This window comes from Morone saxatilis, unplaced genomic scaffold (genome assembly GCF_004916995.1).
Source record: "Morone saxatilis isolate NCDOM2014 unplaced genomic scaffold, NCSU_SB_2.0 Contig20, whole genome shotgun sequence".
Lineage (NCBI taxonomy): Eukaryota > Metazoa > Chordata > Actinopteri > Moronidae > Morone > Morone saxatilis.
In genome coordinates this window covers 17,246,017-17,271,445 of record NW_023339763.1, presented here as the reverse complement: position 1 = coordinate 17,271,445, position 25,429 = coordinate 17,246,017, and the positions used below count along the sequence as shown (strand labels likewise).

The 25,429-nt window shown below is 40.1% G+C and overlaps 1 protein-coding gene across 12 annotated transcripts in view; it reads left to right on the top strand.

Moving 5' to 3' along the window:
* LOC118331313 (RNA-binding protein Musashi homolog 2) overlaps positions 1 to 25,429 on the top strand; it is a 228,805-nt gene that overhangs the window by 143,076 nt on the left and 60,300 nt on the right. For all 12 annotated transcript variants that reach the window (XM_035666155.1, XM_035666153.1, XM_035666151.1 and 9 more), the window contains exon 8: positions 19,596 to 19,678. In XM_035666155.1, the coding sequence (XP_035522048.1) occupies positions 19,596 to 19,678 (83 nt within the window). The remainder of the gene's footprint in view (positions 1 to 19,595; positions 19,679 to 25,429) is intronic.

Genomic DNA, 25,429 nt, shown 5'->3' with positions numbered 1-25,429 from the left:
GTGTGTGTGTGGGGGGGGGGGTTTAGCAGCTTATATCCTTAAATGCCAAATTGGCTATTTTCTTTCCTTTTTTTCACCAGACCCTGTTAGTTTTAGTATGTGGCCATTTTTCCATTGTTTTTTATATGGGCATCTTTCATAGTGCCACTTCTAATAAAACACAAAATCATCTGGTACTCCGGTTAAAGTAGCATTCTCATGAGCAGGAGGAAGACAAATGGCAGGTGTCTGCAGCACAGCCTGTTAATTCTCACACATAGTCTGACTGAAATGACACACACTGTGGAAGGAGAAGTGACGCAGAACGTTGAATTTAAAGTAGCGAGTTATAACAGCAAACCTCCTCACTGCTGTTTACTTAATGTTGAGCTGAGTTTGTATTTGCTGAGAAAATCAATCTTAAAAAGATTTACCAAATGCAGACAAATTAGCCAGCATAAATTAGCCAGAGCATATTCATTATGCCCGTCTCTCAGTGGAATACAGCGCACACTGCAGTGTCTTTATCATTTAACTGCGCTATCATAAATGTAATCATGTATTTTATCTTGAAGTCTCTGATGGTGATAAACATTGCCTTTCAGCTGTTTCATAGTCTGTACCAATATGCAAGTGCACACCTAAATATTAAGAAATGATGGTGTATCTGAGTGAATGTGAACAGAGATATTCCATTTATTTTAGTTAGCTTAACCTCAGCTTGAGCCTCTCTGTGGCTCATTTTTCAAACCACTTCTTATCCTGCTCGTGTTCAGCTCCTGTGTTATTGTCCTGTCTTTCATGCATCAATAGATGGATTATTATACATCCCTATTTGTAATTGGAGGGCAGGTTAGACAAGAGGATAATTAAAATAGTGTGTGTTGCTACTCCATCTACTTTCTGTTACTGTCTTGACGTGTGTGGCTCGGTGTGTTTCCGTGCCCTCCTTTGTCCTCCAAGTTAATGTTGTTGATGTTGCACTTACTGAGGACACACAGACTTGCTGACAAACACACACAGACACACACACATCAACACTCCCACACACGCGGTTATGGAAGAACTTATCTGCCAGAGTGGATACAGCGGGGTTATAGACTTATTATACGGTAAATTATCATGTTATTCAGGTTTAGATTTATTTGGGGTTGTTAACATGACTTGAGTGAGGGAGCAAAGCAGCGCCAGTTTGTCAACTGACAGAAAATGAACAACTATCTTCTACTATCTAAATGATTCAATGGTTTTTCTGTTTTTGAGAAAAAATGTCAAATATTTGCTGCTTCAATCCTCACAAATGTGAGGTTTTGTATTGTAGGTGAAAAGTTTGGAGTTTTGGAGTACTGTTCAGACAAAACATGATTTTACAATGTCAGGTATTGATTTGGGATCTTGTTTTCAGGATTTTTTGAAATGTCTTAAATGAATCAATGAATCAAAAATTAAGCAATATACTTGCATTATTGTGGGTCTAGTTATAACTTGTGTGTCTCAGACTCCATGTATAACTCATTAATGAAAGCTAGAGATAACCACAGAAGGATATTCTTTCCTCAGGAAAGCTCACAGTAGCAGTAGAGATAATGTTAGAGCTCAGACAAAGGACAATATTGCGTGGGCTGACAGGTTGGGTTCCCAGCTGGCAAAGGCTGACCATACTAGGATAGTAGTATTGCCTCCAGCAACAGGAAAATTGGAATGACTGTGGCAAAGTCATGGATACAACAACCAAGGCGTGAGCAGGGAGCCATGTGTTTGTTTCCGTGGGTCTGGAGGCCAGTCCTCATTATAGTGGCTGGTAAAATATTACAGTTCAGCTGACACTGTCTAAGTGAATTGTCCAGAGCAGTTTTGACAGCTAGTGGAAGGCAGGGCTAGATTATGATGGATGATGACAACAGGGGTGGTGCAGAAGGAGCATTGATGTGTTTTGTTGCTCATGCAAGAACTAATGCGTACACCTAATGTGGGACAGTTTCAGTAATGGTGTGCATACACACACACACACACACACACACGAGTGGAGATGCCTGATGGGTATGTTAAAATGTTGTTCAGAATGATGTTGCCATTTTTCATACCTAGAGAATTCATTCAAGACCATGTGCCTTTTTTCACAAGTAAAAAAAAATCATTATTGTTGTTTACCATTCCATCTGCTTGCGTGATACTATTCTTGTTCACGCTTGTTGGTTGGGGAGAGTTATCCAAACCCTTACAATTAGATTATATTGCTTTCTTGTTTTCCTATCAATACAGTTTTATTTCATGAACATGAATAGTTCCGCTGGCAAGTGAAAAATTAATCTGTTTATTGATGAAAAGTTGATTGCAGTCTTTCAAGGCTCCAGTCTCGCTTTTTCCAATATAAGGAAGGCAATGTAACATTGTCAAAGGCAAATGAAAGCGCCAAAAAACAAAAAAATAATGTGGATAAAACTGAGCAGCTGCACAAGACTGCTGACCACCACATGCCATCACAACCTTTCAGAGGTCAGAATAAAGTGAACTCTTCGAACAAGAAGCTTGCACTACAGTGTGAAAGCCCAGCGTTCACAGCAATGAAGTATGAAACATGCAGAAAATGCTGTGGAGATGTGAAGATGTGTTTATGTGAGTGTATGTAGAGAGAGAGAGAATGAGCCTTTTATCAGATAGCTACACTTACCATTTTAGGATGAGTGTGAGTAATGGACACCAGCACTCCAGCTGTAAAGGACCGAATCTGAATCCTCTCCATTTGATACCTCTCAAGGTTTTACTTGTGATATTCTGTATGCCAAAACACAGTATATGGCATAATATCTACATTAGTGAATGGACGACAGGGCAATCCACCTCTTACAGAAAAAGCTATTTTTGTGTTTACCTGTGTCTATCCTTTTCATCTATGCGCCCAGAGGATCTATGTACACAATGAGGCAGGATCACAATATTACAACAAGTAGGCCCAAATGACGTCAATTTTTATTTCTCCTGCCCTTCTTTGGAGCAGATGGGACAAGGAGGACACTTCATCCCCAGGTTCACTGGTCCTTGGCTTCTCCTGGCGTGGCCAATCCATCTCCCAGTAGTCACTCTAGCTTCTGGGTTCTTGCCCGTTCTCCTTCCCTCTTGTCCTCCCTCCAAACAGACTCATTCACTCATTCCCTCTCTCTCTCTCGCTCTCTCATCCACTCTCCTCTTCCCAATTTGGCCACCAGGGAGGTGTGTGGCACTGAAGCAAGCATTATTGATAGAGCATCTGTTTAGACATGGTGCAGGATCTGTGGCATGTGGGCGAGCAGCTGGGGGTTCGAGCAGGGGAGACATTATGTCATATTACATATCTTGATATGTCTCGTTCACTTGTATGCATGCCCATTTCACAGGCACACACTCCCACAGACACTCAGAAACACAAACACATGCCACCACCCCCACCAAGATTATTGTAGTTTCCATCTCACTTGAAAATGTGAAAACCCAGGCTGGTTCTTTACAAGGATGGCTTAAATAATTTATGGACTGTGCGCTAGAAGTTGTCTAATGTCAGTACGATGCAGCAGCAGTTACAAAAGTCCGTTTTAGAGGCCATTTCAAACCTGGGAGCCAGAGGCAAATATTCTGGCATCATAGCTTTATTGTGGCAGCCAGACAGACAGAGTAGCCCTATCCAGATAATCACCACACATCTCTTCTAGATGGCCAAACTTGTCAAAGCTCATGCAGCACACTGCCAGTAGATTTTCATCCTTGGCAGCTGATAAAACAGAGGATTTTATGGTATGTTACACGACACAAAGCGTGTATTTTTATGATGTCATATGGTGGATCTTTGTGGCAATGAAGTGGCAATATTTTCATCACTTGCATCAGTAAAAGAGGTTTTCTGATGTCTCCCTACTACATGCTTGATTGGAGCTACTTTTGTGTTCCACAGCCTAGGACCGATTCCAGGTTTAAAAACACTGCTGAAATTTTCTCTGCATTTGACCATACAAGACACAAAAGGAAGCAATATTTTCAATGGGGCTGTGGAACTTGAACGAAGCACACTATAAAATCTAAATACCTTTACCATTACATACTTGTGATTTTAATTAAGCTGATAGATTATGCTTTAAAATTGAACCAGGCAGCTATTTACTTTCAGGATTTGTTTATTATAATTTGCCTGATATCGAGTTACATATATTGTATATACAGTATACAGCTCTTAGATATTTGAGGAACCTCAGTTTCTGGTAATATTTCTGACTATTAAATGGCCATTACCATTTCAAGATATTAGTTTTTCTTCTGAGATCAGCTTTACCCAACCACCTGCTGGTTTATTTGGGCTCTATCACTATAAAAAAAACTACTAGTTAGTAACATTATTAATGGTTGAAATGTATGTGTCCCAGACAGTTCCAGGGCCCCTGTATTATGCATGCTGGCTCACTTACATGGTTTATCGAGACCCTTCAAAGGAAGTAAGCCATCGTCGATGCTATTTTCTTGTTACGACAAGTCAAAGTGTCTACTAGAGAAAAGCACTGATGCTCCACCTGCACTTTTGATTTTCAGTTTCTTTGCTTCATTAGACCACCAGACCATGATTGACATCTCGCTAACTATGCTGCTAGTTTTATTGCACCTGTTCCTCCAACATACACATGTAAGTTTCATTTAGTACAAGCGGTTTGTGACCTCACATAATTCCCAGCATAGCTTCACATATCTTCAGCCTTATCAGAGGTCTAATCAGCCAGAATAACTGAAAACACCTGTGTGAGTGTACGGGACCTCTGAAGTCCCGGCACATTCCTAAACAGGTGTTGTCAATTATTTTGGCTGATTAGACCTCTTCTCAGTGTGGGCATATATACATGGTGATTGAGTGACATCTCCCTGACTGTTAAGGTGAGACAACTGCTGTTATTTAAGTATATAGATTAAGTGTATTTAGTTAAATGAGTCATATTCAGCTTATGAAGAGTGAAACTGGTGCTGGATTTTTCTGATAACAGCATGACCAAAATTCACGTTTTATGAACTGCTAGACTTTTTACATGATTTCCCTACAAAGATTTGTAGTTAAACTAAAGCTACAATATGCAACATTAGCTCACCTGCATGCCACAAGATATTGTGAACAACTGTTTCTAAGGTTCTCTAGGGATCCCTCTTACACAATGGATGGACGTGCCAATAGATGTCGTGTGTACAGAATTTACCAACATTACAGTATACAATCACAATGACAAAATTAGATATTTAAATATATGTAAAGAGTGGATCCGGGAGGACAATATGTAACCCCAGGTGTAACCAAACAGCCACACAACCTCCACTGCACCATTGACACATGGAAGAGAAAACAAAATCAAAAATCACCTAAAGATTCAGATCCAAACATCTGGAATAAACATGGATGTGAACTGTGACTAAGACATACAACTGCAAGGCGGCACTTATAGTTATTACCACATTGAAGGCCCATTTGGTGCATCTTGTTATTCAAGGAAAAAAACTTCATGGCAAAGTATGTAAATGGTTTGGTGCACACCTGATCTCTGCTTTGAGTGGCAGAGATCAGGTGTGCACAATCATTTCATCAAATCGAAAAGCTGTCATTTTAAGCAAAGAGACTTCTCTGAAAAGGTGCAGGTGCAAGTCCAGATGAAGAGTCTAGTAATTTTACCTCTTTCCCTGCAGCTTGCTTTCTTTATGCATATTATGATTTAGACGTTTCACTAAGTTTTTATTAGTGCACGATGTATGTGGGTGCATGGAGGTGTAAAAACTTTGTCTCATAGCCTTATAATGTTAGTGATATCCAGTGACTTGGGCTAAGTCTGTCTTACATTACATTTTAATTTGGTATTTGCACAAAAATACTACATGATAATACCAGAAATTGTTTTAAAAATCATGAAAGATTATTTTCTTTGGCCTATAAATAAAGACAATATGTGATCATGGCTGATTGAAACTAAATTAGATTTTTTTGTAATTTTTTTATTTTTAAATGATGATATTAAGAGATATTCATCTGCCGCTTCTCATTTGAATTCCACTCCAACAGAAAGCAGCTGAAGCCCCACTGCACAATGTGTGTATGTGTGGACAGACAAGAGAAATAAATTCATTTATACAACATTTCATTTGAGGTGGTAAGCTGCAATAAAAAGCCACAAAGCAGCGTGTTACAAACCAGTGACTGGCCCTCCTTTAATTATGTATCATAAATGTTCAAATGGTGGCTGATTTAGCTCAACTGCAGAGAGGACAGGCTATTATTAGAGGAGACGGGCATTTATTTCTAATTTCCCCCGCTTTATAAGTGTGTGTTTCACAACATTTTACAAAGAAACCTCCCTGCTGTCTGATCTGCTGCCTTTGCTGTGTTAAACTGGGGATGCTGATGTTTGCTATTAATGCAACCTTACCTTACTAAGCTTCCATAGAAGACTTTAACTATGAAGCCACTGCAGGGAGTGTTGAATTTCTTCAAATGCAGCTTAAGATTGAGAAAGAACAGCTAAATCACTCAAAATGAATTAGTGAGTCTGGTCAATATTTCTGTTAAACAGAGAAACCCCCAACCATAAATGGCATTACTGTGTTATTTTACTAATAGAAATAATGCTGTGAAAGTGCTCAATGCTAACATGACAGTCAACTTTTTGTGTTTTTGTCTAAAATGTAAACGTTTTGGATGGTTAGGATCAATTTTCCAGTCAAGTCTGACAATGGCAGCCCGGTCCACATGCCGTCTGCACTGCAGACACTCGGTGGTCAGCTGTGGGTTTACTGCCAGGGACAGAACTGTCTTCCATGCCATTTGTTGTGTCTGACCTTTAAGATGATGAAGCGCAGGGAGAGTGACCCCTGGCAGGATTTGTTCAAAGAGCAGCCTCTTGGTAATGGGGGGTCCAGGGCCTGGCAGCATGCTGGGGGATTGATCAGCCCCTTACTCAAAGGCCAAACGCAGAAAGCCTAGCCAGAGGAGAAGGCCATGCAGGACGTGGAGCCATCCTCTGCTTTGAAGCCCTCTCCAATACCTCAGCTGTTTCACTGCATGAATAAACATGTCTGACTTCTATCTGGTAAAGCTGTTCTTCTGTCCCTTCTGTCCTCTTTACTCCTGGATGAGCTAAGAGTTTCGTTGCTGCAGATGGAAAGATAGAAACGGAGGTCACAAAATCCGTTCTTTCTTTTTTTGTCGCCTGTTCACGCCTCCCCCATCTCCCTCTTCTTTCTTGTTTAGCTTTCTCCCTCTCTCCCTGCTTCTCGCGTGAATACTTCCTGTGCTCTAGCCTTGTTGCACAGGATAAAATCCACTCATTTAGAGCTTGCATTGCTTCCACAGATGTCAGCTTTGAGATTGAAATGAGCTCCCTTTCTGCAAAGAGGCTGAGTTAAAAGGAAATTTCAGAGAGGGGGAAGAGAGACTAAACCGAAATGCAAAGTCTTTTCAGTTCCATAAGTGTAGCCAGAGTGTGGCTTAACGTTTGTGTGGTTGACCAAGAGCTTGAGTGAGTGATACTTTTTGATACATTAACCTGTGATGACATCGTCTGGTGTGTGGCATAAAAAACAATTGGGCAGCTGTGTATTGCGTTTAAGGATCTTTGAGCATTTTATCTTACATTAACAAACTAGACACCTGAAAAGAACTAGAATAATTTTGACAATGGTACAGTGTTTTTCTAATAATGGAATCAAATTGGAGTAATCAAGGTCTTTGTCATTTCATACATGACTGTTATTTCAGTAAATAGTCTCAGTTCACTTATTGCATATGGTGTAAAAATGTTTAAACTGGCAGCATGTATATGAATGTATTGTACTCGCATAACAATAATGAAACCCAGCTAGTAGTGGCGTAGTATCAGTGGCTGCTTTATATGACACAAGCCAAAACAAGAAGCAGCCAAGGCTCTATTGTCCTGTGTGCAGCAGCAGAGCTGCAGTGAAGAGGCTGCCGTCTGGGTGGTCCAGGTCTCTTAACCTCAGCACTGAGCACTCCAACTCGTCTGCATGTAGAACATCTCCACATGCCTCCCAGAGCTTGAAGAGACTGTAGATTTGATATGAATTCTTAAGGTTGGCCTTTTGTATCTATGCTAATATGAGATCATGACCTTTTGTTACCCTTCCTCAGGTGTTCCTTTGGAGGAGCTAACATAAAAGATAAACACAAATCAATGAGATGAATGACTTCAACAAAGACATAAATAAGAAGTGGTTACCGTCGTCCGTGGAGCTTTCTCATCTATGCTAATCACTGCCCATAGGCATTGATGAAAGGATATTCTGAAGTTATGAAGACGCTGCGCTGTGTTCAGTTTATCGTTTGATTATATACCCAATTATAGTGCAAGTAAGCAATTAGACGAAGCCTGGATGTTGTGAACAGACTCTGTCTGCAATTGAACTATGCTGCTATACTTTGAGCACCCCACAGCTCTAATTTTGTGCCGGCGCTTGTGAGTATGTTTGAGAGAGACGTTTGATGAAAGAGGGGGCTTCGTGAAGCAGCGAAGCCTGCCTTGATTACAAGGGTCAATAGTATCAGAATGACATCATGCATCACTTGATGAGTCCATGATGTCATGATTTGAGGCTCCTGCGTGTGTGTTTGTGCACGTGCACATGTGAAGAATGGAAAAGGCTTTCTTTGAGAACAGTGCTCTTCTTCACCGTAACACCATAACAGCATCTGTAAAGTAAACACAAGTGGCAGTTCCGCCTCTAAGCATTTGGCTCACTCAATGAAAGCAATCTCTACTAAATGGTAATGGGCCTCTGCAAAGTGGCATCATCAGTGTTCTTCATTTCAGATGAACTGCTACTGTGTCACGCCTTTAAATATACCCCATGCTTAAATATTAATAACAATCTGGCCATGCAGGCAATGAGAGGCCTAATTCACTTAAATCAATTTTACTTTGCAACCCCCTTCCATGTAATTCAGTGCTTTAAAGCCTTGTTGTTTGCAGAGGATTATTTTGATTAAATGCTTTTAGTCCCTGAGTGAATTCCCCTGTAGTGCTTTGGTGGGAGGTGTTGGCATCCACAACATCCTGCCAAGATTTCTTTTCAGACCAAAAACTGTTCTTCATGTACAAACTTCTGAGTGATCTGCTTTTCCATCTCTCTGCATTCACTTTCTACTTATTATTCCCCCTTTTCTTATCCTCCACTTTCTTCAGGAATGAGAAATGCTAATTAAGTTTAATGAAATTGATATCTATATCAATAGGTCAGAAAACACAAAAGGTGCATATCTGTTTCATTCATTTCAAGTCCCACGTTGCTTCACACCTCAAAAGAAATTCATCACGCTGCCTCAAAGCCTTTTGGAAAGGCTCCTGCCCCCTCATCCCACCGCCTCCTCCCTGCATTGGTTGTTACTGTATGTGATAGAAATTGAGACATCTATTAAGCTCGGCCTATTGCTTGGCACAAAAGAGTCTGACATTCTTGAATGAAGAATCCTCTTGTGGTTCAAACCTTTGGATCTCATTACACCGATACTCCATTTGTACTAAAGAAATTCTATCAGTGTGAGCAATTATGTTCAGGTTGGTTTTGCACAATTTCGTAACTCATATTCCAGCCACTTGTCTTGCCGGCTTGCTGTCTTACCCTCAGCAATGTTTACCTAACCTTGTATTTGTCTCTGGTCTCTTCATATGGAGCTACTTGCACTGTGTATATTCAGCATATGAGATGTGTCTGTTTCTCTGTATACGTGTGTGGGAATGTGTGTTTGTGCTATGGATATTAGCCAACAGAATTGGATTACTCTAGAAGAGAGAACATTAATTTTTCCATCACCTTATCATGGATAGCGGTCCCTTTATCGATCGGGTTATGTTCACAACAAAAGCAAGGTTTTTTAACACTGTCAAACTAAATTTGAGTTAGGCCACAGTGAGACATTAAACAAACATGAGAGGAGGATATTTCTAATTTGCTCAGAAAACAAAAATAACGTCTGACTTATATACTCCTACCAGCATGTACTGCAGGCTAGATGTCATCATTGATACACCCGGTTCCAAATTATATTTGGTCTAATCGGGACCTGTTCTGTTTCTGTAATTACATGTGCTTGTTTTGCTACTTTTTTAGACCACTGCTGCTCATTAATTGGTGGTGCATCATGGTGCTGCCAGCTTTGGTGTTCTCTTTCTGTTTGGTCTATTTGGGTCAACTGTATTTTGGATCAGGTCTAACTGTCTAACTGTCCTCGGGTCTCTTTCTGATTTATGCTCACTGGGTTTAGGTAGGTCTTCCATAGGTCTGTTTTTTTTGTGCTGTTTCTTGAATGTTACTGGATGATGATGTGAATGTTGTTGGGTGGATCCACTGCACAAGAGAAGGTTTGTTGTGAGATATTATAAATGGAGAGAGAAAGAAAGTTACAGATAGAGAGAGAAGGAGGGAGCAGTTTTTCCTTTCCCAAATGGACTGAACTGAAGCAGCCCAAGTATTCTCATGACCTAATTGCCACAGACTGCAAAAATAGTTACTGTATTCGTCCTGATTAAGTGTCAGTGTAAAGCTCTGTGTTACCAACATATGTTTTTAGAGTCCAACTCCCCTGTCAGATTCTAAAACTCAGGGACCGTTACTTTAAATATCTGGCCAACATGGACTGTATGAATTTTAAAAGTATAAAAAAAAAAAAAACCCACACAGAGCTCTAGTTTCATGGCACAATCACCATGGCAAAGTGTTAGGTCGTGTGTGCAAGGACAATGATGCATCTAAGTGCATTTTGTTCAAAAATGTGTACTCAACATCTGAAAAAGGGCTGGGTGAAGTGGAATATGAAACTGAATATATTGTGATTAATCATTAACCTCTCAGCCAGTGATGGTACTCGTCTAATAAATTTGAAAAAACTGTGCCAATTGCAGTGGTGCATGATGAAAATGGCTCACCAAATGGCCAGGAATGTCTAAACTTGCTTCTCATTATCAGGAAATACATACATGTACTTATACTCTACATTTTAGAGGGAAGTATTTATGTTTGTTTAGTTACAAATTACTTAGTTGCTTTATTTGTCCTGCTTTCAGGTGCATTATTCATAGCCAGCCTTTTATTTACTAAGTGCTCAATTGTGTTAAACACATTGTGTTTAATTTAGTGGCTAGGCGGCTCCTGAGCTACACTAATAGAAGTGTCAGCATGTTAGTGTTACTACTGTTGGCAGTAAGTCTTCCATACGTTGTCTGCTGTGATTTGTCTCACTTGTGTCGCTTTTCTTATTGGCCAAGTTTAGCTTCATCTGTACTTGTAATGGAATATATAGTGCATTGCTGTACAGATACTTTTATAATAGTAATAATCTTTACTTATAGCAAATATTTATAGATATTTTATTTTTACTTTTACTAAGGTTAAAGTCCTTTGCTACCACTTCTAACACTGCATTTTTGTGCAGTGGTAGAAGGAGAATGTTAATGAGAAAAATATTCTGCACCTCATCAGATCATTTTCCTATGATGAAGCTGATGAAAAAGTCTCAAATTTGGCCTGTAGTGTTTGGTTTCTCACCTTTTTGCTCCATAGAGACACTGACACCTTTTAAGGAGGCTGCTCAGTCCTCGGGTCAAGTCCAGAGCTGCGGCTGCTTTACAAATGGACAGAAGGCCTTTGTCAGGTTTGACCTGCAGGATAATTTTCTTCCATCTGATCACACAGATAAGCACTTGTGAACATCCCCAGCTCTCTGGCAGGCCACCTTTGGGTGAAAGAGGTAAACGTCCCTATCACATTTCCTCGGCTATAATCAGTTACTTCACTCGTTTCTTTCTATTCCAGTTATTGTTGCATATACCTGTACAATTCTACTAGTGTGCAGTTTTAAAATCAACAAAAGTCTATTATTATTAGTTAAAAGAGAATTCTTGTATTTTTTTTCCAGGATTCCTTTGACTTCTTCATCAAGTGCTCATTTTAAGCTCTTTATAGCTTACTGCTTTTAGCCTGCTGTCTGGGTGCTAGTAAGCAAAGGGGTAGTTAGTCACCTTCTCCGTGGATAATTGCTTCAATTCAGCTAGAGCGGCCTTGTGATCATATAAGAGGAAAGAAATTTACAGTTATGGGTTTATTGTTTGACACTAATGAGGGTCTTTCTTGAGTTAGAAAGTGTTTGAGAGAGGTGGAGAGAGCTGCGTTCATTTCTCAAGTACACACCCTGTGTTGCTATTGAGATGCCTGTTCCCACCATTGTTCACGCTACAACTTAGCATGTATTGACAGCCCAAATTTGTGTCAACTAAGATGTGTTGAAGTTGTGGTTAGGGATAGTTTACGTGTCTGTGATTAGAGCAAAAATATGATCAATGACATGGTACAGATCCAGGTTAAAGTCATCATATGTAATACACATGTTATACATATTATGTTCATGTTTGTGTGTGTTTGTATGGAGATGGCGTGTCTCTTTAAGTAGGACAGTGGAAATTGATGGCCAACTCTGAAAGCTGACCTACATAGAGGCACAGACAAACTAGTTCCCTCAGCATGCATGGTGAGCCCAGTTGCTTTGCAGAAAATGCAGAGAAAGCATGTATGTTACTGCAATCATTTACAGAAGATCCATCCATACAGTTTCATCCTGGTCTTACAGAGATGCACATATGCTGTGCTGTACGCTAATATAGCGTCATTTCTTATTTCTAGCTTTTGTTCTATAAGCTGTTTTTGAGTGTTGAAGGTCTATTTCCTATGTCCAATTTGCAGAAATTGAGAAAAATGTAGAAATGGAATTATCTGAATTTCAAAAAAGATGTCCAAACAAGTGGTTCTGAAGTGAAAAACTCACTGGGGCGTCTTAAATGATCAAGGCCAAGCGTGAAGAAAACACCCATCACATGGAAATCTAATTACATCAATTTACAGTCATATTGTTTCTGTTTAATTGTTTTCTGGCCTGATGCTTTATTTCATTCTGTTATTATCATTTGTGACATTTCTCAGTATTGAGTAATGAGATGTCCTTCAAAATGTTGTCTCAACTAATAAGTTCCTGCATTTAAAAGCCTCAGAGGGGCTGCTAAACAGTCTAAAAAAAGCTATGTGTGGTAAATGTGGCCCAATTTTAAACCAATTGTCTACCACCTAATGCTTGCTCATACAGCCACCTACACAAAAATTATCACATGCATGTTTTGGTCAAATTGAGGGTTGAAATACAGCACACTGTGCAGACCAAAAGTCCAAATGGAGATTAGCACTTGTGAAGTCCCAAGGGCGGGTTGTATTTGTACACCCACTTCAAGTTTTTTTTATTGTATTTAACATATTTTCTTTTTTTCCATCATCATTTTACTAACAAGGCCTCAGATCCCAAACAAAACACATTCTGGTCAACATGCTATACCTATTCCTGTTAGAACGTGTCCTTTTTACAACAACAGCATCTGTCTAGCACTCTGGGTGTAACCCTACACTACAGTGTACACCTATTACCAAGTAGTAAATAAAATGCTCAAGGCAATGTTCATTAACATGAACATTATTCAATATGACCTTAACCCATGCTTTGTATTATTACTTACCTGGAGAACTGTGTAATATGTGCAAATGATCTTTGTAGTTTTAGGTCTTTTCTTAGAATACATGTTTCCACTGAGCCGTAAAGTTGTTGTTTTTTATTTGTTGTGTTTATTAATTTTGTTAGCCTATTTTTGGAACCAAACCATGATACCAGTCTTTCACTGGTTCTAATTTAGCCAGTTATAAGACTTCACAATATCCTCTCAGGGACCACTTCAATCTATGTAACATGACTAAGCCCTCATAAATAGAAAAGTCCAGATAGTAATGGGTATTGTTTTTGACTGACTCTTTTGATTCTGGTTCTGGCATAATACAGCTAGGAAAGAAACAAAAATATGTTGAAAGAAAATAAATAAATAAATAAAAATATATATTTCCTGCAAACATTCCACTATCTACTACCATATATTACCATCTGTCTATGTCCACCTGCCCACCTTCACTCTCATTACCAATGCTTTGCACATTATAGTAGTGGTCTGCCATATACACTAGCATGTTTCATAACAAAGCTCTGGTTACAAATACAAACCAAAATGTATCCCTGAACACAATACACTACGAGAAACAAAACTGCATCCAGAAAAAAACCAGAATGTCGTTGTGATCTTACAGCTAAACCAACAACATCCAGAGTCTTATATTCAGAGTGTTGTCTTGTCTGAAACAGAGCTTGTGGCTCTGTACTGTGCACTTCAGGGATTCATTTTACATCGTCCATTTTTACTTTCCCCCACAGACTTGTATGCATTAAAGCAGCCCATTTATGTGTTTAGGATTTTTATCAGCTGGTGTCTTGACTTGTGATTAGTGAATCTGGACTTGCCTATGGGACCTAGTCTGTGTCTCTGTGTGCCTTCCTGTCTCAGTGTGTCTGTCTCTGTATTAATTAATAATAAACAAAACCTATTATCTTTATAGGTATCTAAGGGAAAATGCACTTACAGAAGGCATAAGAGCTGATAACTTGAATATGCACTGGTGGACACTATCTACTTCTACAGTACTGTTTACTGTTTAGAACATTCATAAGGACATTAGAGGATGTCTGTATGTACCAAACCAACATAAGAACCCTTTTTATTATAAATGCTATTAGGACCACAACACCTACTTCTCACCAGACTACAGACCTCAGTTGTTCTTCTGTCCCAAGTGTTAAGGGAGGAGACTCCTTCTTTCTTCCTCCTTTCATTTCCTACATTCTGTATTTCTGTCCAACAATAATTTCAAATTCTGCCTCCTTCAGTGGGTCGATTATGACACAAACTGAATTTGTGTTTTGCTTTTAACTGTCAACCCTCTCAGTACCTTCTCAGTAGTTTGTATATATAGTAATAGTTACAGTATTTTCTCAAATTTGCTCCTTCGCTATTCTTTTTTCTCTGCTATATGTGTCCTGTGCTGTTAGAAAGTTCATGGCGTTAACTGTATTAAACAGGGGATTAACGCCCGGGGCTCTGGAATCTCTAGTAATAGCAGACGGAAATACTGATCAAAGGCCTCTAACTGTGCCGTGGGTGTTCGGACTGCCTCTGTCTGCTTCGCTGCATTACAAGAAGATGGGGCTTGGAGGCTGGTGCACACAGACAGACAGGCATTGCAGGGGCTTTCTGTAGACTTACTCCTGATTGGACAGGTGAAGGTTTGATCATGCATAATTAGGGCAGGATGAACAATTCGGTAGAGGACGTATAGGAGAAGCAGTTGTATCTGCAGGAGGGTTGCACCTATGACCTAGCAGCTAAGCGTACATGTACAGCATGTATGTGCATATGTATGTGGGCATCAGTGTTTATTCTGCGTTCATGCACGCGCATATGTGCAGCGCCCGTCAGGGGAGCTCCATTTCCCTCATGCTGTGTCCCAGAGGACACGTCTGACACTTCCTCCAGGTTGCCCCACTTCCTCGCTCTGTGTTGACAGGACCAGTAGTCAGAACTGCTCAGCAGCAGCTAATTTAATCAGGAGGAATATACAGCCATTATTATCAAAGCATTAGATACGCATGTTTTTTGGAAGGGTTTTGGATGTTTAAGAAGCTGCAGCATTCATAAAATGAACAAATATTTATTTTCCAAAACTAGCATTACGGCTATTTTTGTATGTACTGGGAAATATAATAGTAACTCTGCACACACACCTTTAACTAAGACTCTTCATTTTTTCTGTTCATGCTTTACATTGACCTAGAAAGGTGCGGGTAATAAGCACCAGGTCTATCCTTAGTATATCACTGATAATACATGTGTGCTTTACATTTGCTCTCATCTACTTATTGCAGTATATTTAGCTGCAGTCATTGGGGAGTTGGGGGATGCCTGCTACCCATAGCATTTGTAAATTTATATCCCCCCTAATTCTGCCATATGTTCATGCTCTCACAAGCTTACCAGATCTTTAAGTGCGACTGCTAATAATACTCCTCCTACAACCACTTCTGCTTCTACTGCCTCATATATTTTTCTGACAAATATACACCTCCGAAAGAAAAGACAATTAATGAACAATAAAATGTACTCTCCAAAAATAATAATGTGCATATGGAATTCATGTCATCGGGGATCAAAAGGAAAACATAAGACAAAAATTTCAAACCGTTCTTAATCGCATCTTAATTTAAAGCTGCGACGCCACTATTCAAGTCAAAGTCAACTTTGCTGCATCAATTTGCAAGTTCTTCCATTATCTGCTTCTGGCAGAATCAGCTTTTTTTCCAGGTTGGGAGGGGCTGCGGTGGGCGAAGAGGGGGGGTGGGTTGAAAAGCATTGAAGCAAAAGAAGCAGAGAAACCTGGAATGAGTGTGAAATAAAGACCGTGTATGATGAAGCTGGTAAAAGGCCGTGAAAGTAGGCTCCCTGCCGATTCTGTGGAGCGATGAGATGAGGCCAAGCCCAGTTCTCGCTAATAAGTGTGAGGAAGTGCAGCCAAGAGGCCTCAGCCAGTAGCCACACAACACCTATTATCAGCCTTTCTACCAGACATCCATGTGTTTCCATTTACAGGGTATTGTTTAAACTGTGGGAAGGTTCTTCAGTGTGAGCGTGTTGACACCTCTCTCCTTGTGTCTGTCAGTGCTGACAGTCTTTAATAGTCTCGCAGAGGTCAGCCTCCTGCCATGTGTGGATAGTTGGAAGAGAGGGGCCGGAATACATGAGGACAATCTCGCTCTACCGACACCCTGCAGAAGGACGGGAGAGAGGAATGCTTCTGTTGGTGCTATTTTGTGGCCTGTAATTGTGTGTAAGGTCTGTAAAATAGGATAGTAGAGAAGAGAACTGCACTGTAATGGCGGGGGCCAGAGGTTCTGACAGTCCACAGGGGACAGACCAAGAAGGCGTGTGCTGAGCCAAGGAGAGAGAAAAATAAGGATGTTTGTAGTTTTTTTTGTGTACGTGTACGAGACGTATTCCAATAGCAGTTTACACTACAGCAAATGTTGTTTTTTAGTTCATTTAAACAGATCCAGTCTTGGGAGGAAGGGCCCTGCTGGTGGTATCAGGCTTGGCCCTGACCCCAGTGGATATAATGGTGCAGTGGAAAATGTGCTGTCAGTTGATGGAGGAGCTGCCTGTAGGAACAGGAAGGAGTGTGGCGACAGGGGCCATGTGTGTTAACCTCCTTCCTTGTCACCTTTTTCTGTCTTTCTCCCAACCCCCCCTCTTCTTCATCTCCACCTTTTTTTCTTTCCCCTTTCCGCCCTCGTCCCCCCATCCCCCCCAGACTCCACTCCCTCTACCTACACTCCTCCATGACAAATTACTCCTGGCGGTTGATTTGTTGGTTGTCAAAAGTGCTCCTTGCGCTGGCATGAAGGTGGAGTGAGCAGCAGAAGAGGGTGCACCCCACCCACCCCCTCTCCTGTTCTGCCTGTCGTCATCACCGGTCCCTTGTCTCCCCTCCCATCTCGCACATGTGTGTCGCCACAGCTCAGTGTTGAGATGTCTCAGTGGAAATTGATATTCTGTCTCATAAGATCTCATCAGATTAGATGTTGTCCATGTTTAATCAGTTCACACATTAGGTTTCCAACCCTTCTTTTGACAAGGCTGTTTTTGATATGTTCTAGCTTGTGTCAGGAGCAGAAGAGAGGTTTGAGGAGAATCTTTTGTTATTTATGGGGGAGGAGCAGAAAAGAAAAATGCGAGCGAGAGATGAAGACTTTATGACAGACCTGTATAAATGCCAGTGTTTCGAATAAGCTGGCTAGTAAGGCAGCAGCAGCTTCTAACAAAGACATCTTTTGTTGACGATGTGATGAATTAATAGAATAACCTGCTTTAGAGACTAATGTACACCTCCTCTTGCCACTTGTGTATGGGTGTGAATATGAAGACACTTGAGCTGCTAAATATTTACCAAACAACATGCATACAGTAGAGCTGGGTGAAATATATGCTCAGGTATATGTGTGATTGTGATATTGTGATATATGTGATATTAGTATGATATGATCAGTATGGTTACCTGTGTACATATAAACTAACCAAATAGGAATTGGCTTATAGAGCAAATTAAATACCCCATAAATGAAGGTATTTAATCACATTGATTAAAAAATCCTGAGAATCCAATACTGCCAGAAAGCAGTCCTGATCATTGATTTGTAACATAGCCACCAATGGCCAGAGATATTAAAGGAATAACTGTAGCATCCCCGACTGAATGCTGGTTAAGTAACTGAAGTCATTTGTTTAAGCAAAAACATGATTTGGTTTCGGCTTCTACAGTGCCTCAGATTTTATGCTTTTTTCAGTTTTGTATCATTATAAACTAAATGTCTTTGGGTTTTGGACTATTTGGACTAAACAAGACCTTTGAAGATGTCCCCTTGGGAAACTGTGATGGGCATTTGTTCACTATTTTCTTACATTTCATAGACTGGACAAATAATAATCGGAAACAGCTCAGCCAAATCTCTGACAAATGTCTTTTGTTTGTGGACTCAATATGTTCACATGTGCAGGATACTAGGCTCTAAACAGCTTCCTCTGGAGTCTTTGACCTTGGGATTTGTCCTGTAAAGTGGAGGATGACTGTGAGCTGATGCCTGTACACATGGATTTGTCTTAACTTGGACGAATAGAGCAATATTCGCCATTGTTGAGCTCAGTCAACAAGTAATATTTGAACTGTTGTCTCCCATTAGTGTGTCAGTCCCTTTTCACATTCAGTAGGTGACTTGTTTCGACGGTATCACCTGACAGTCCGTGATGATAAATTGATGGTGCTGTGTGTGGAGTGTGTGTCAGTCAGATGGTGCGTTGTCTGTAGCGACAGCTGTTTAAGCTCAATCTGAGGTGATTTTACTTCATCGTCGGGTGTTTGCCATTTTGAAAAGAAACTCATCTCCTTTCAGTCCCACTTGCTGCTTTATTCACTAACTGTTTCTCTTTTGTGCAGTTTCCTCTTTTGCAAAAGTAATAGAATATCAGTTTTCCTTTCAACCCCAGCTATACAGAAGCTAGATTGCTTTGTGCATCGCCATCAAAACACAGAGGAGAGCATTGCAATCCACTTGTGTTCAAAAGTCTGAAACCATCTTGTCTCTCTGTCTTTGTGTTAAAAGAGGGGTTAAGCTTTTATCCTATAAATATGGCACAAAATCCCACTGTCAACGACACATTCATTCTAAGGCCTGCATTAACATAAAAACGAGGGCTTGTTATACAGTGAGATTTCAATAAAAAGAACACAAAATGCATTTAATGAAATTCAGATGCTGGGCCCTAGCTCCCTGAATCTCATTAAATGAGCTTTGTGCTGTTTTTCCATCTTCTCTTTGTAGAAGAGGTCCTCGAGTGCCCTTAATAATGTGGCAGATTTCATCATTTTCCTGATTTAAAGAGGACAATGTCTGTCTTGTTCACTTGTTCTTTTCCATGCCCAAGCCAATCTCCACAGATGTACTCGCATAGTTTCTGGATCTGGCTCCTGATAATATTCCATCTTGTGGTGCATTTTCTTTTAGTCACTGGAGTTTTGTTAAGGCTCTCCACTAACTCATTCTCCCCCCCCCCCCCCNNCCCCCCCCCTCTTCTCTGTTTCTCTCTGCATAGGATTTGGTTTCATAACTTTTGAGAGTGAAGACATCGTAGAGAAAGTCTGTGAAATTCATTTTCATGAAATCAATAACAAAATGGTAAGTCCACTCATTTTTTTTTCTATTCCAGGTGGGCATTGAAGGATTAATATTTGATTTCTTCTTTCCCCTAGTATTAATAGCAGAGGAGGTGCGTGTGTGTGTGTTCATGTTCATGATGCACGAAGGAAAAACACACAAATACACCACACCACTCTGGGTCCTCTGGGTCTCAGGGATGCGGAAGCAGTGGTGTGTCACATGCCCACAAACACGTGAAATTGTGGGCCTGAGTTCTGCCTGTTCAGGCTGAGGACGGTGTAGAGTGAGCCTGTCCCCTCTCTTTCTGAATCCCCTAACTCACACACACACACCACCACACACACACACGCCCACACACACACAACACCAACAACAACAACACTCACACACACACACACACAGGTGGAGATGTCCAGGGATGCAACAGGGAAGCTACTGGCAGAGGCAGAGTTCATTAGTCAGGGATTAGCACCTTCCACAGAGTCCCAGTGATGCTTGTTTTATTTACACCAGTAGCATGGTCATCTTGGAGCAAACTGCAGAGTTCAATAGCAGTTTTCTAAGTCATCATGTTACTTATGATAATTGACAGGAACTGACTTCAGTGTAGGGAGTGTGACATTAGGTCCTCCTTCACCCAGTTCCACCCTGCAGGCCTCTTGGGAGATCCTGCATCATTTGAGCAGTTCTGTGGACTGTGATTGACTGGAGGGAATACTTGTCTGCTGTTCAGTCGGGCTCCTTCTCTCAGTGTGTGTCTTCACTCTCTCCCAGCCTTTTCCTTAAACTGACTGACTGACTGGCTGCGTGACTGACGGGACCAGTGTAGTAGAACCATGTTCACCAGGGACCAGCCCAGGTCACATATGACCCCAGTATACATCCCTCCATGTCTCTGCGCTGCATCACAGTTGATGCTCAGGACTGAAACCAAAAAAGCCACTGTGTGACAGAAATAACTGTATGCGTATGGAAGATATTCTGTCACAATCAAATGTCTCAGATCCTTTGACATGTAGGCACAGAACTCTGTGAACACACAAATGTCACACATCAACATGAAGCATGAATGCACACGCCACAGCATCTATTTATGCACACAAAGCATAACAATTGCTGCCAATGCTGTCAATTGATCCCTGCACAGTTTATGTTACAAAAATAGTTAATAAGACATTTGTTTACCAACAAATCTGATATCAAATCTCTGAAGTATGAGGTTGTTATTTTCTGTGTCCCTCTCCAACTTTTACCATGCAGAAAAATGAGCCTCATTTAAGTCCAACTCACAGCCTATCTCTAAGACGTTCTAATTAGATAATAATTGGATTGTAAACAATAGTGCTAATTAAGAATGCAAGTTAACTTAATAAATAGTAGACCATGTAAATGTTCAATAATGTAGTAATCATTCAATTTACATTGGCTGCTTTCACAACACAACATTAATTAATTAAGGGGTTTGAATCAGGAGTTTAAAAAAATCCACGTAAATTATTTGAATTATAAAGTAAACACAAAATAATGTAATTCCTCAAAATTGTTCTGTCAATAATCGACACGTTGTCAAATAAAACACAAAAGATTGCTTATAATTATGCTAATTAGATAACCAAAATGAGATGAGAGTAGCTATGCTGGACAGGTGTAACACACCAATAGCCCTAGAGTCATTTTTTGTTTTGTCTGTACTCGGCTACTGTAAGCCGCCCTGTAGGCGTCCTCCACAGCAGGCAACCCGCTGCGTCTGTGGCTAAAAACGCTTCATTTGGAGGTAAAACACAACTATTCTTATTTTTAGTTAATAACACACTAATGAAAATATACCTAAGAATAATATATTCCGTTTCTGCTAATAGATCCCCCTTAATGTTACACATTGGACCTTTAAGATTTCACTTGATCTGGCGACACCTGTGGTTTCTAGGGGCAACAGCAGCAAAACACTCATCAAAAAGCTAATTTGTACAGAAATAACTTCAGCATAAGAGCAACTGCCGCATTTGTTTACTGTGTAGTCATTTAAACTATTTTTACAAAGAACAGTAATTGGTCTTTTTCCATTATTCTAATGAATACTATCACTGTGATGTTATGCTGCACACGACACAAGTCTGCGAAAGGAGTTGGTTACCTCCCTGAGAAGCTCGCCTGCAGCTCTTCATCTACCAGCTTACTGTGGCTGCTCCTTCTTGTTCCATTACTCCCTGCAATATCCCAAAATGATTCGCTGTCAAAAAAAAAATGCCAGAAGTGACCAATAGCAGTCAGTGTCAATCTCACTTCCTTCATAATAAAAGTCAACTCATGTTTCACCTTTGAAATGCTTTTAATGTGAAGCTGCAGCACTAGGAAATGTTCCATCAGCATTAGCATCTTAACACAGCATTTTTTCCAGGAATGTCACCACTGACACCCAGTTTGTAATACTGCAAATATATAAATATTGCAACTCTTTCATCAGTATGCAGTGGGCTCAATCACCATTGTGTTACTCATTGTGCAATAGATAACAAACTTAACAGACATTTATTTAAATGAAAATCTTTGAGATTATAAAAAGCCTGTAACAAACTTGCTTATGTCTGCCCTACTGTTTGCATAGAGATATAGTCAAATGAATTCCCTTTTTTAAAATAAGCACTTTGTAGGGGCTTTCAGCTGTAAGACATTATAGATAGAAGATAAATAACACCACTTGCCTGCCATTCATTCTCTTTGACTGTATAGGTTGCATTGTACCTTCCAGCCACAGTTATTGTTATTAGAGAGAGGTTTCATGGAAAGAAATGTACAGAAAGAGCTAAGAAATTGTAGGTTATTTTTGTTTGTTCATCCTCTGCTCCTGTATCTTGCCAGCAACTTCAAAGCTTTCTCTGATGCATCATCTAATAGTGAGTGTTTACATCTGACTTGCTGATGTGTCACAGTCATGACAGTTGCTATTATTGTTATCAATATTTAGTCAAACTTGCTACTAAAGGGCGTAGTGTAAAATAAGAAGAGACCCTTTTTTAGCTGGAAGCTTCTAGTCTCTTGCACTAGTGACCACATGCAACTGTGATGTGATACACTGTTGTGCATAGTGACATGACACATATGGAAAACCATGTGACCCACATGGGAGAAATCCAGAAACCTTAGCAGGAAAGATGAGGATTATTGAGGGGACACAATGTGAAAGGACAGAGCAAGGGCCAGTTTTCAGAGGCTTTTGTCACCTTTGTAAGGGTCCCTCTTGGCAACACCTACTGTACATTCAATTTCCTAGTATGCAGGAAATAAGTGTGTCCCTCAGATCTTCTAGAATGTGCTGAAATCCTGGAATGTCTGCAAAGAGAGAAGAATGTGGAGTGTGTTAAGAGCATTTTTCAAAGACACTTCAGGTTTTACCTTAGTTGCACAGAAAGGAGAGTACTGGTTATCCGGTGTCTGAAGCACCAGCACACAAAATAAAAAATGCCTCCTGTCTTCATCCTTATGAAGTACTATACAGAAATAGACCTCATCCATCCTGCCCGCGAGTGTTATCTAAGATGGTCTTTGAATAATTGATGCAGACAGAAATTCCACCCCACTTGGGAGGGTTGTGGATGTACAGGGCACCCCACCTTCTCCTTGCCCGATCTCTCAAGGGCTCTGGCAGTGTAGTGGGTCAATGCCCACTCAGATGTGAGTGACTGGACCTTTTAGTGACTTGGTCAATCACCCTGTGTTCATGTGCCACCAAGGCCTCACTCTCAGGAGCACTCTCTCTCTCTCTCTGTCTCTGTGAGTTCTGCCTCATATATAATTAAAAATAGGGTGCTGCTTAGCAAGAAGCTCTCCAACCTGCCCCACCAACCTGACTTCTACATTGCCCTCACCTCTGGAAACTGCAGGATGTGATAAAAGTATGGATTGTCCTGTGCAGGTGTCCACATGATCTTAGAAACATTCTTTAGCGAGAGCAGTATTAAAACCTGTAAATATGTTGGAGTAAAGATCAATAAGCAGAAGATGGCTTGACAGTTTATCACACCCTCTGGTTTCCACATATACGAATGTCTATATCACACTGTAGTAAGACAGCACCGTGACACAGCTATGGGAAGGTTGTGAATTCCATTTTCTAAGACAGGAGTCCCTCTATCACTCCCCACCCAACCGTTATGCACGCGCAGCTAATTCATAATAATACCTATCAAGTATTGGCTCTGATGAGCGAGCAGTGTGCCATTAAAATGGACTCACATTGGTTTTAGTCAAGTGCTTCAAGGTAATGTTCTTTAATGTGTCATTTTTAATATTCAACAGTAGCGAATGATCACAACAGGAGGGAGGAATTTTCTGTTAGTCGTCAATTTCTCACTGTGTCTTCATGACATGACCAACCAATTACTGCGCTGAGGAGGAGAATGTGCTCTGACTCTGCCAGTCGCTGAGGAAAAGACGAATGCAGGGAGGCATTTATACATCAACCTTTAATATATAGTTACAGATGTACTCTGCACATTGTACTGGTATAAAGGGAACTGAGCAGCACCATATAGTGGGTTTTTAATTGAAGGAGTGGAAAGAAAGCGTTGTTTTCTTAAACAGTTGTCTTAACATTAGTCCCTAATACAGTGTCACTAAAAAAGGACACAAGGCTGGGTTCATTATTTAGACTTTTTGATTTTTTTATTCATGAGTTTATTTATGTTTTACAGCAGTATTAAGATTAAATAATAGCAATATTAATAATAACATTAAGAAGAAAATACATTTTAAAAACATTTTAGGACTCAACTAATTGTAGAAGTGAGTGACAGGATAATGCCAACAGGGTAAAGCAGGCTACTGTAGAAAATTCAGCTTTTTTTCCTTTTACATGTCATGTAATTTCTTTTGGAGACAACTTTTAAACTCACTTTTTAAAGTGTTTCAAATAACACTTGAGACACACAGTGAGGAGGGAAAGGCTGAAAGTTGCAGTAAGTAGCTAGAGGTGAATTTTGCCGGCCTGCTTAGACTTTTAGAGCTCTACTTTGAGGGCAGTGACATGTTTCAGTTGGCAGATAAGTACCTAGCACAGTTTTTTATGCCAAATGCTTTGTGAAATAAAGTCAGATCATCATAAGATCTGCGCCTCTTAAAAATCTGTATGATGTTCATGCATCATTATAACATCAACAGCTCAAAAAGCCCTTCAGCTTTGCTTTATTTGCACAAGCCATCTATGGGGACATGATCCAATGAGCTCAGTGACAAATGTTCATAGGGAAAGTCTACATATTTGGAATTTTCTTTCAGATGGAAATTGACAAAAGTATTTTTATTCTGACTTCAACACTATGGGTGTTGAAAATAGAAATGTGATAATACAAACAAAATCAGTCAGTTCACTATCTTGAGATACTTTAAAAATATTTGACACTTTAAAGACACTTTAAAGTCACATTACGCTGCAAGATTTTTATGAATAGGAATATTAAATAAGCATTATATAGAGCTTGATAATGTTACTGTAATATTGTAATGATATATATTTTCTCCCACATGGAAACAATTAAATATGAACAAAGTTCACATTTAAAGACTTTGGACTCAATAAATAGAGATTCATTAGGCTCTATGGGTTGAAAGATACAAGTCTGTTTAACTAAACATCTAGCTGTGATGTAGCATGTTACTACTATTATAAACCGATCAGCCATAACATTATGAACACTGACAGGTGAAGTGAATAACACTGATTATTTCGTTTTCATGCCACCTTTACTGTCAGGGTGGGATATATTAGGCAGC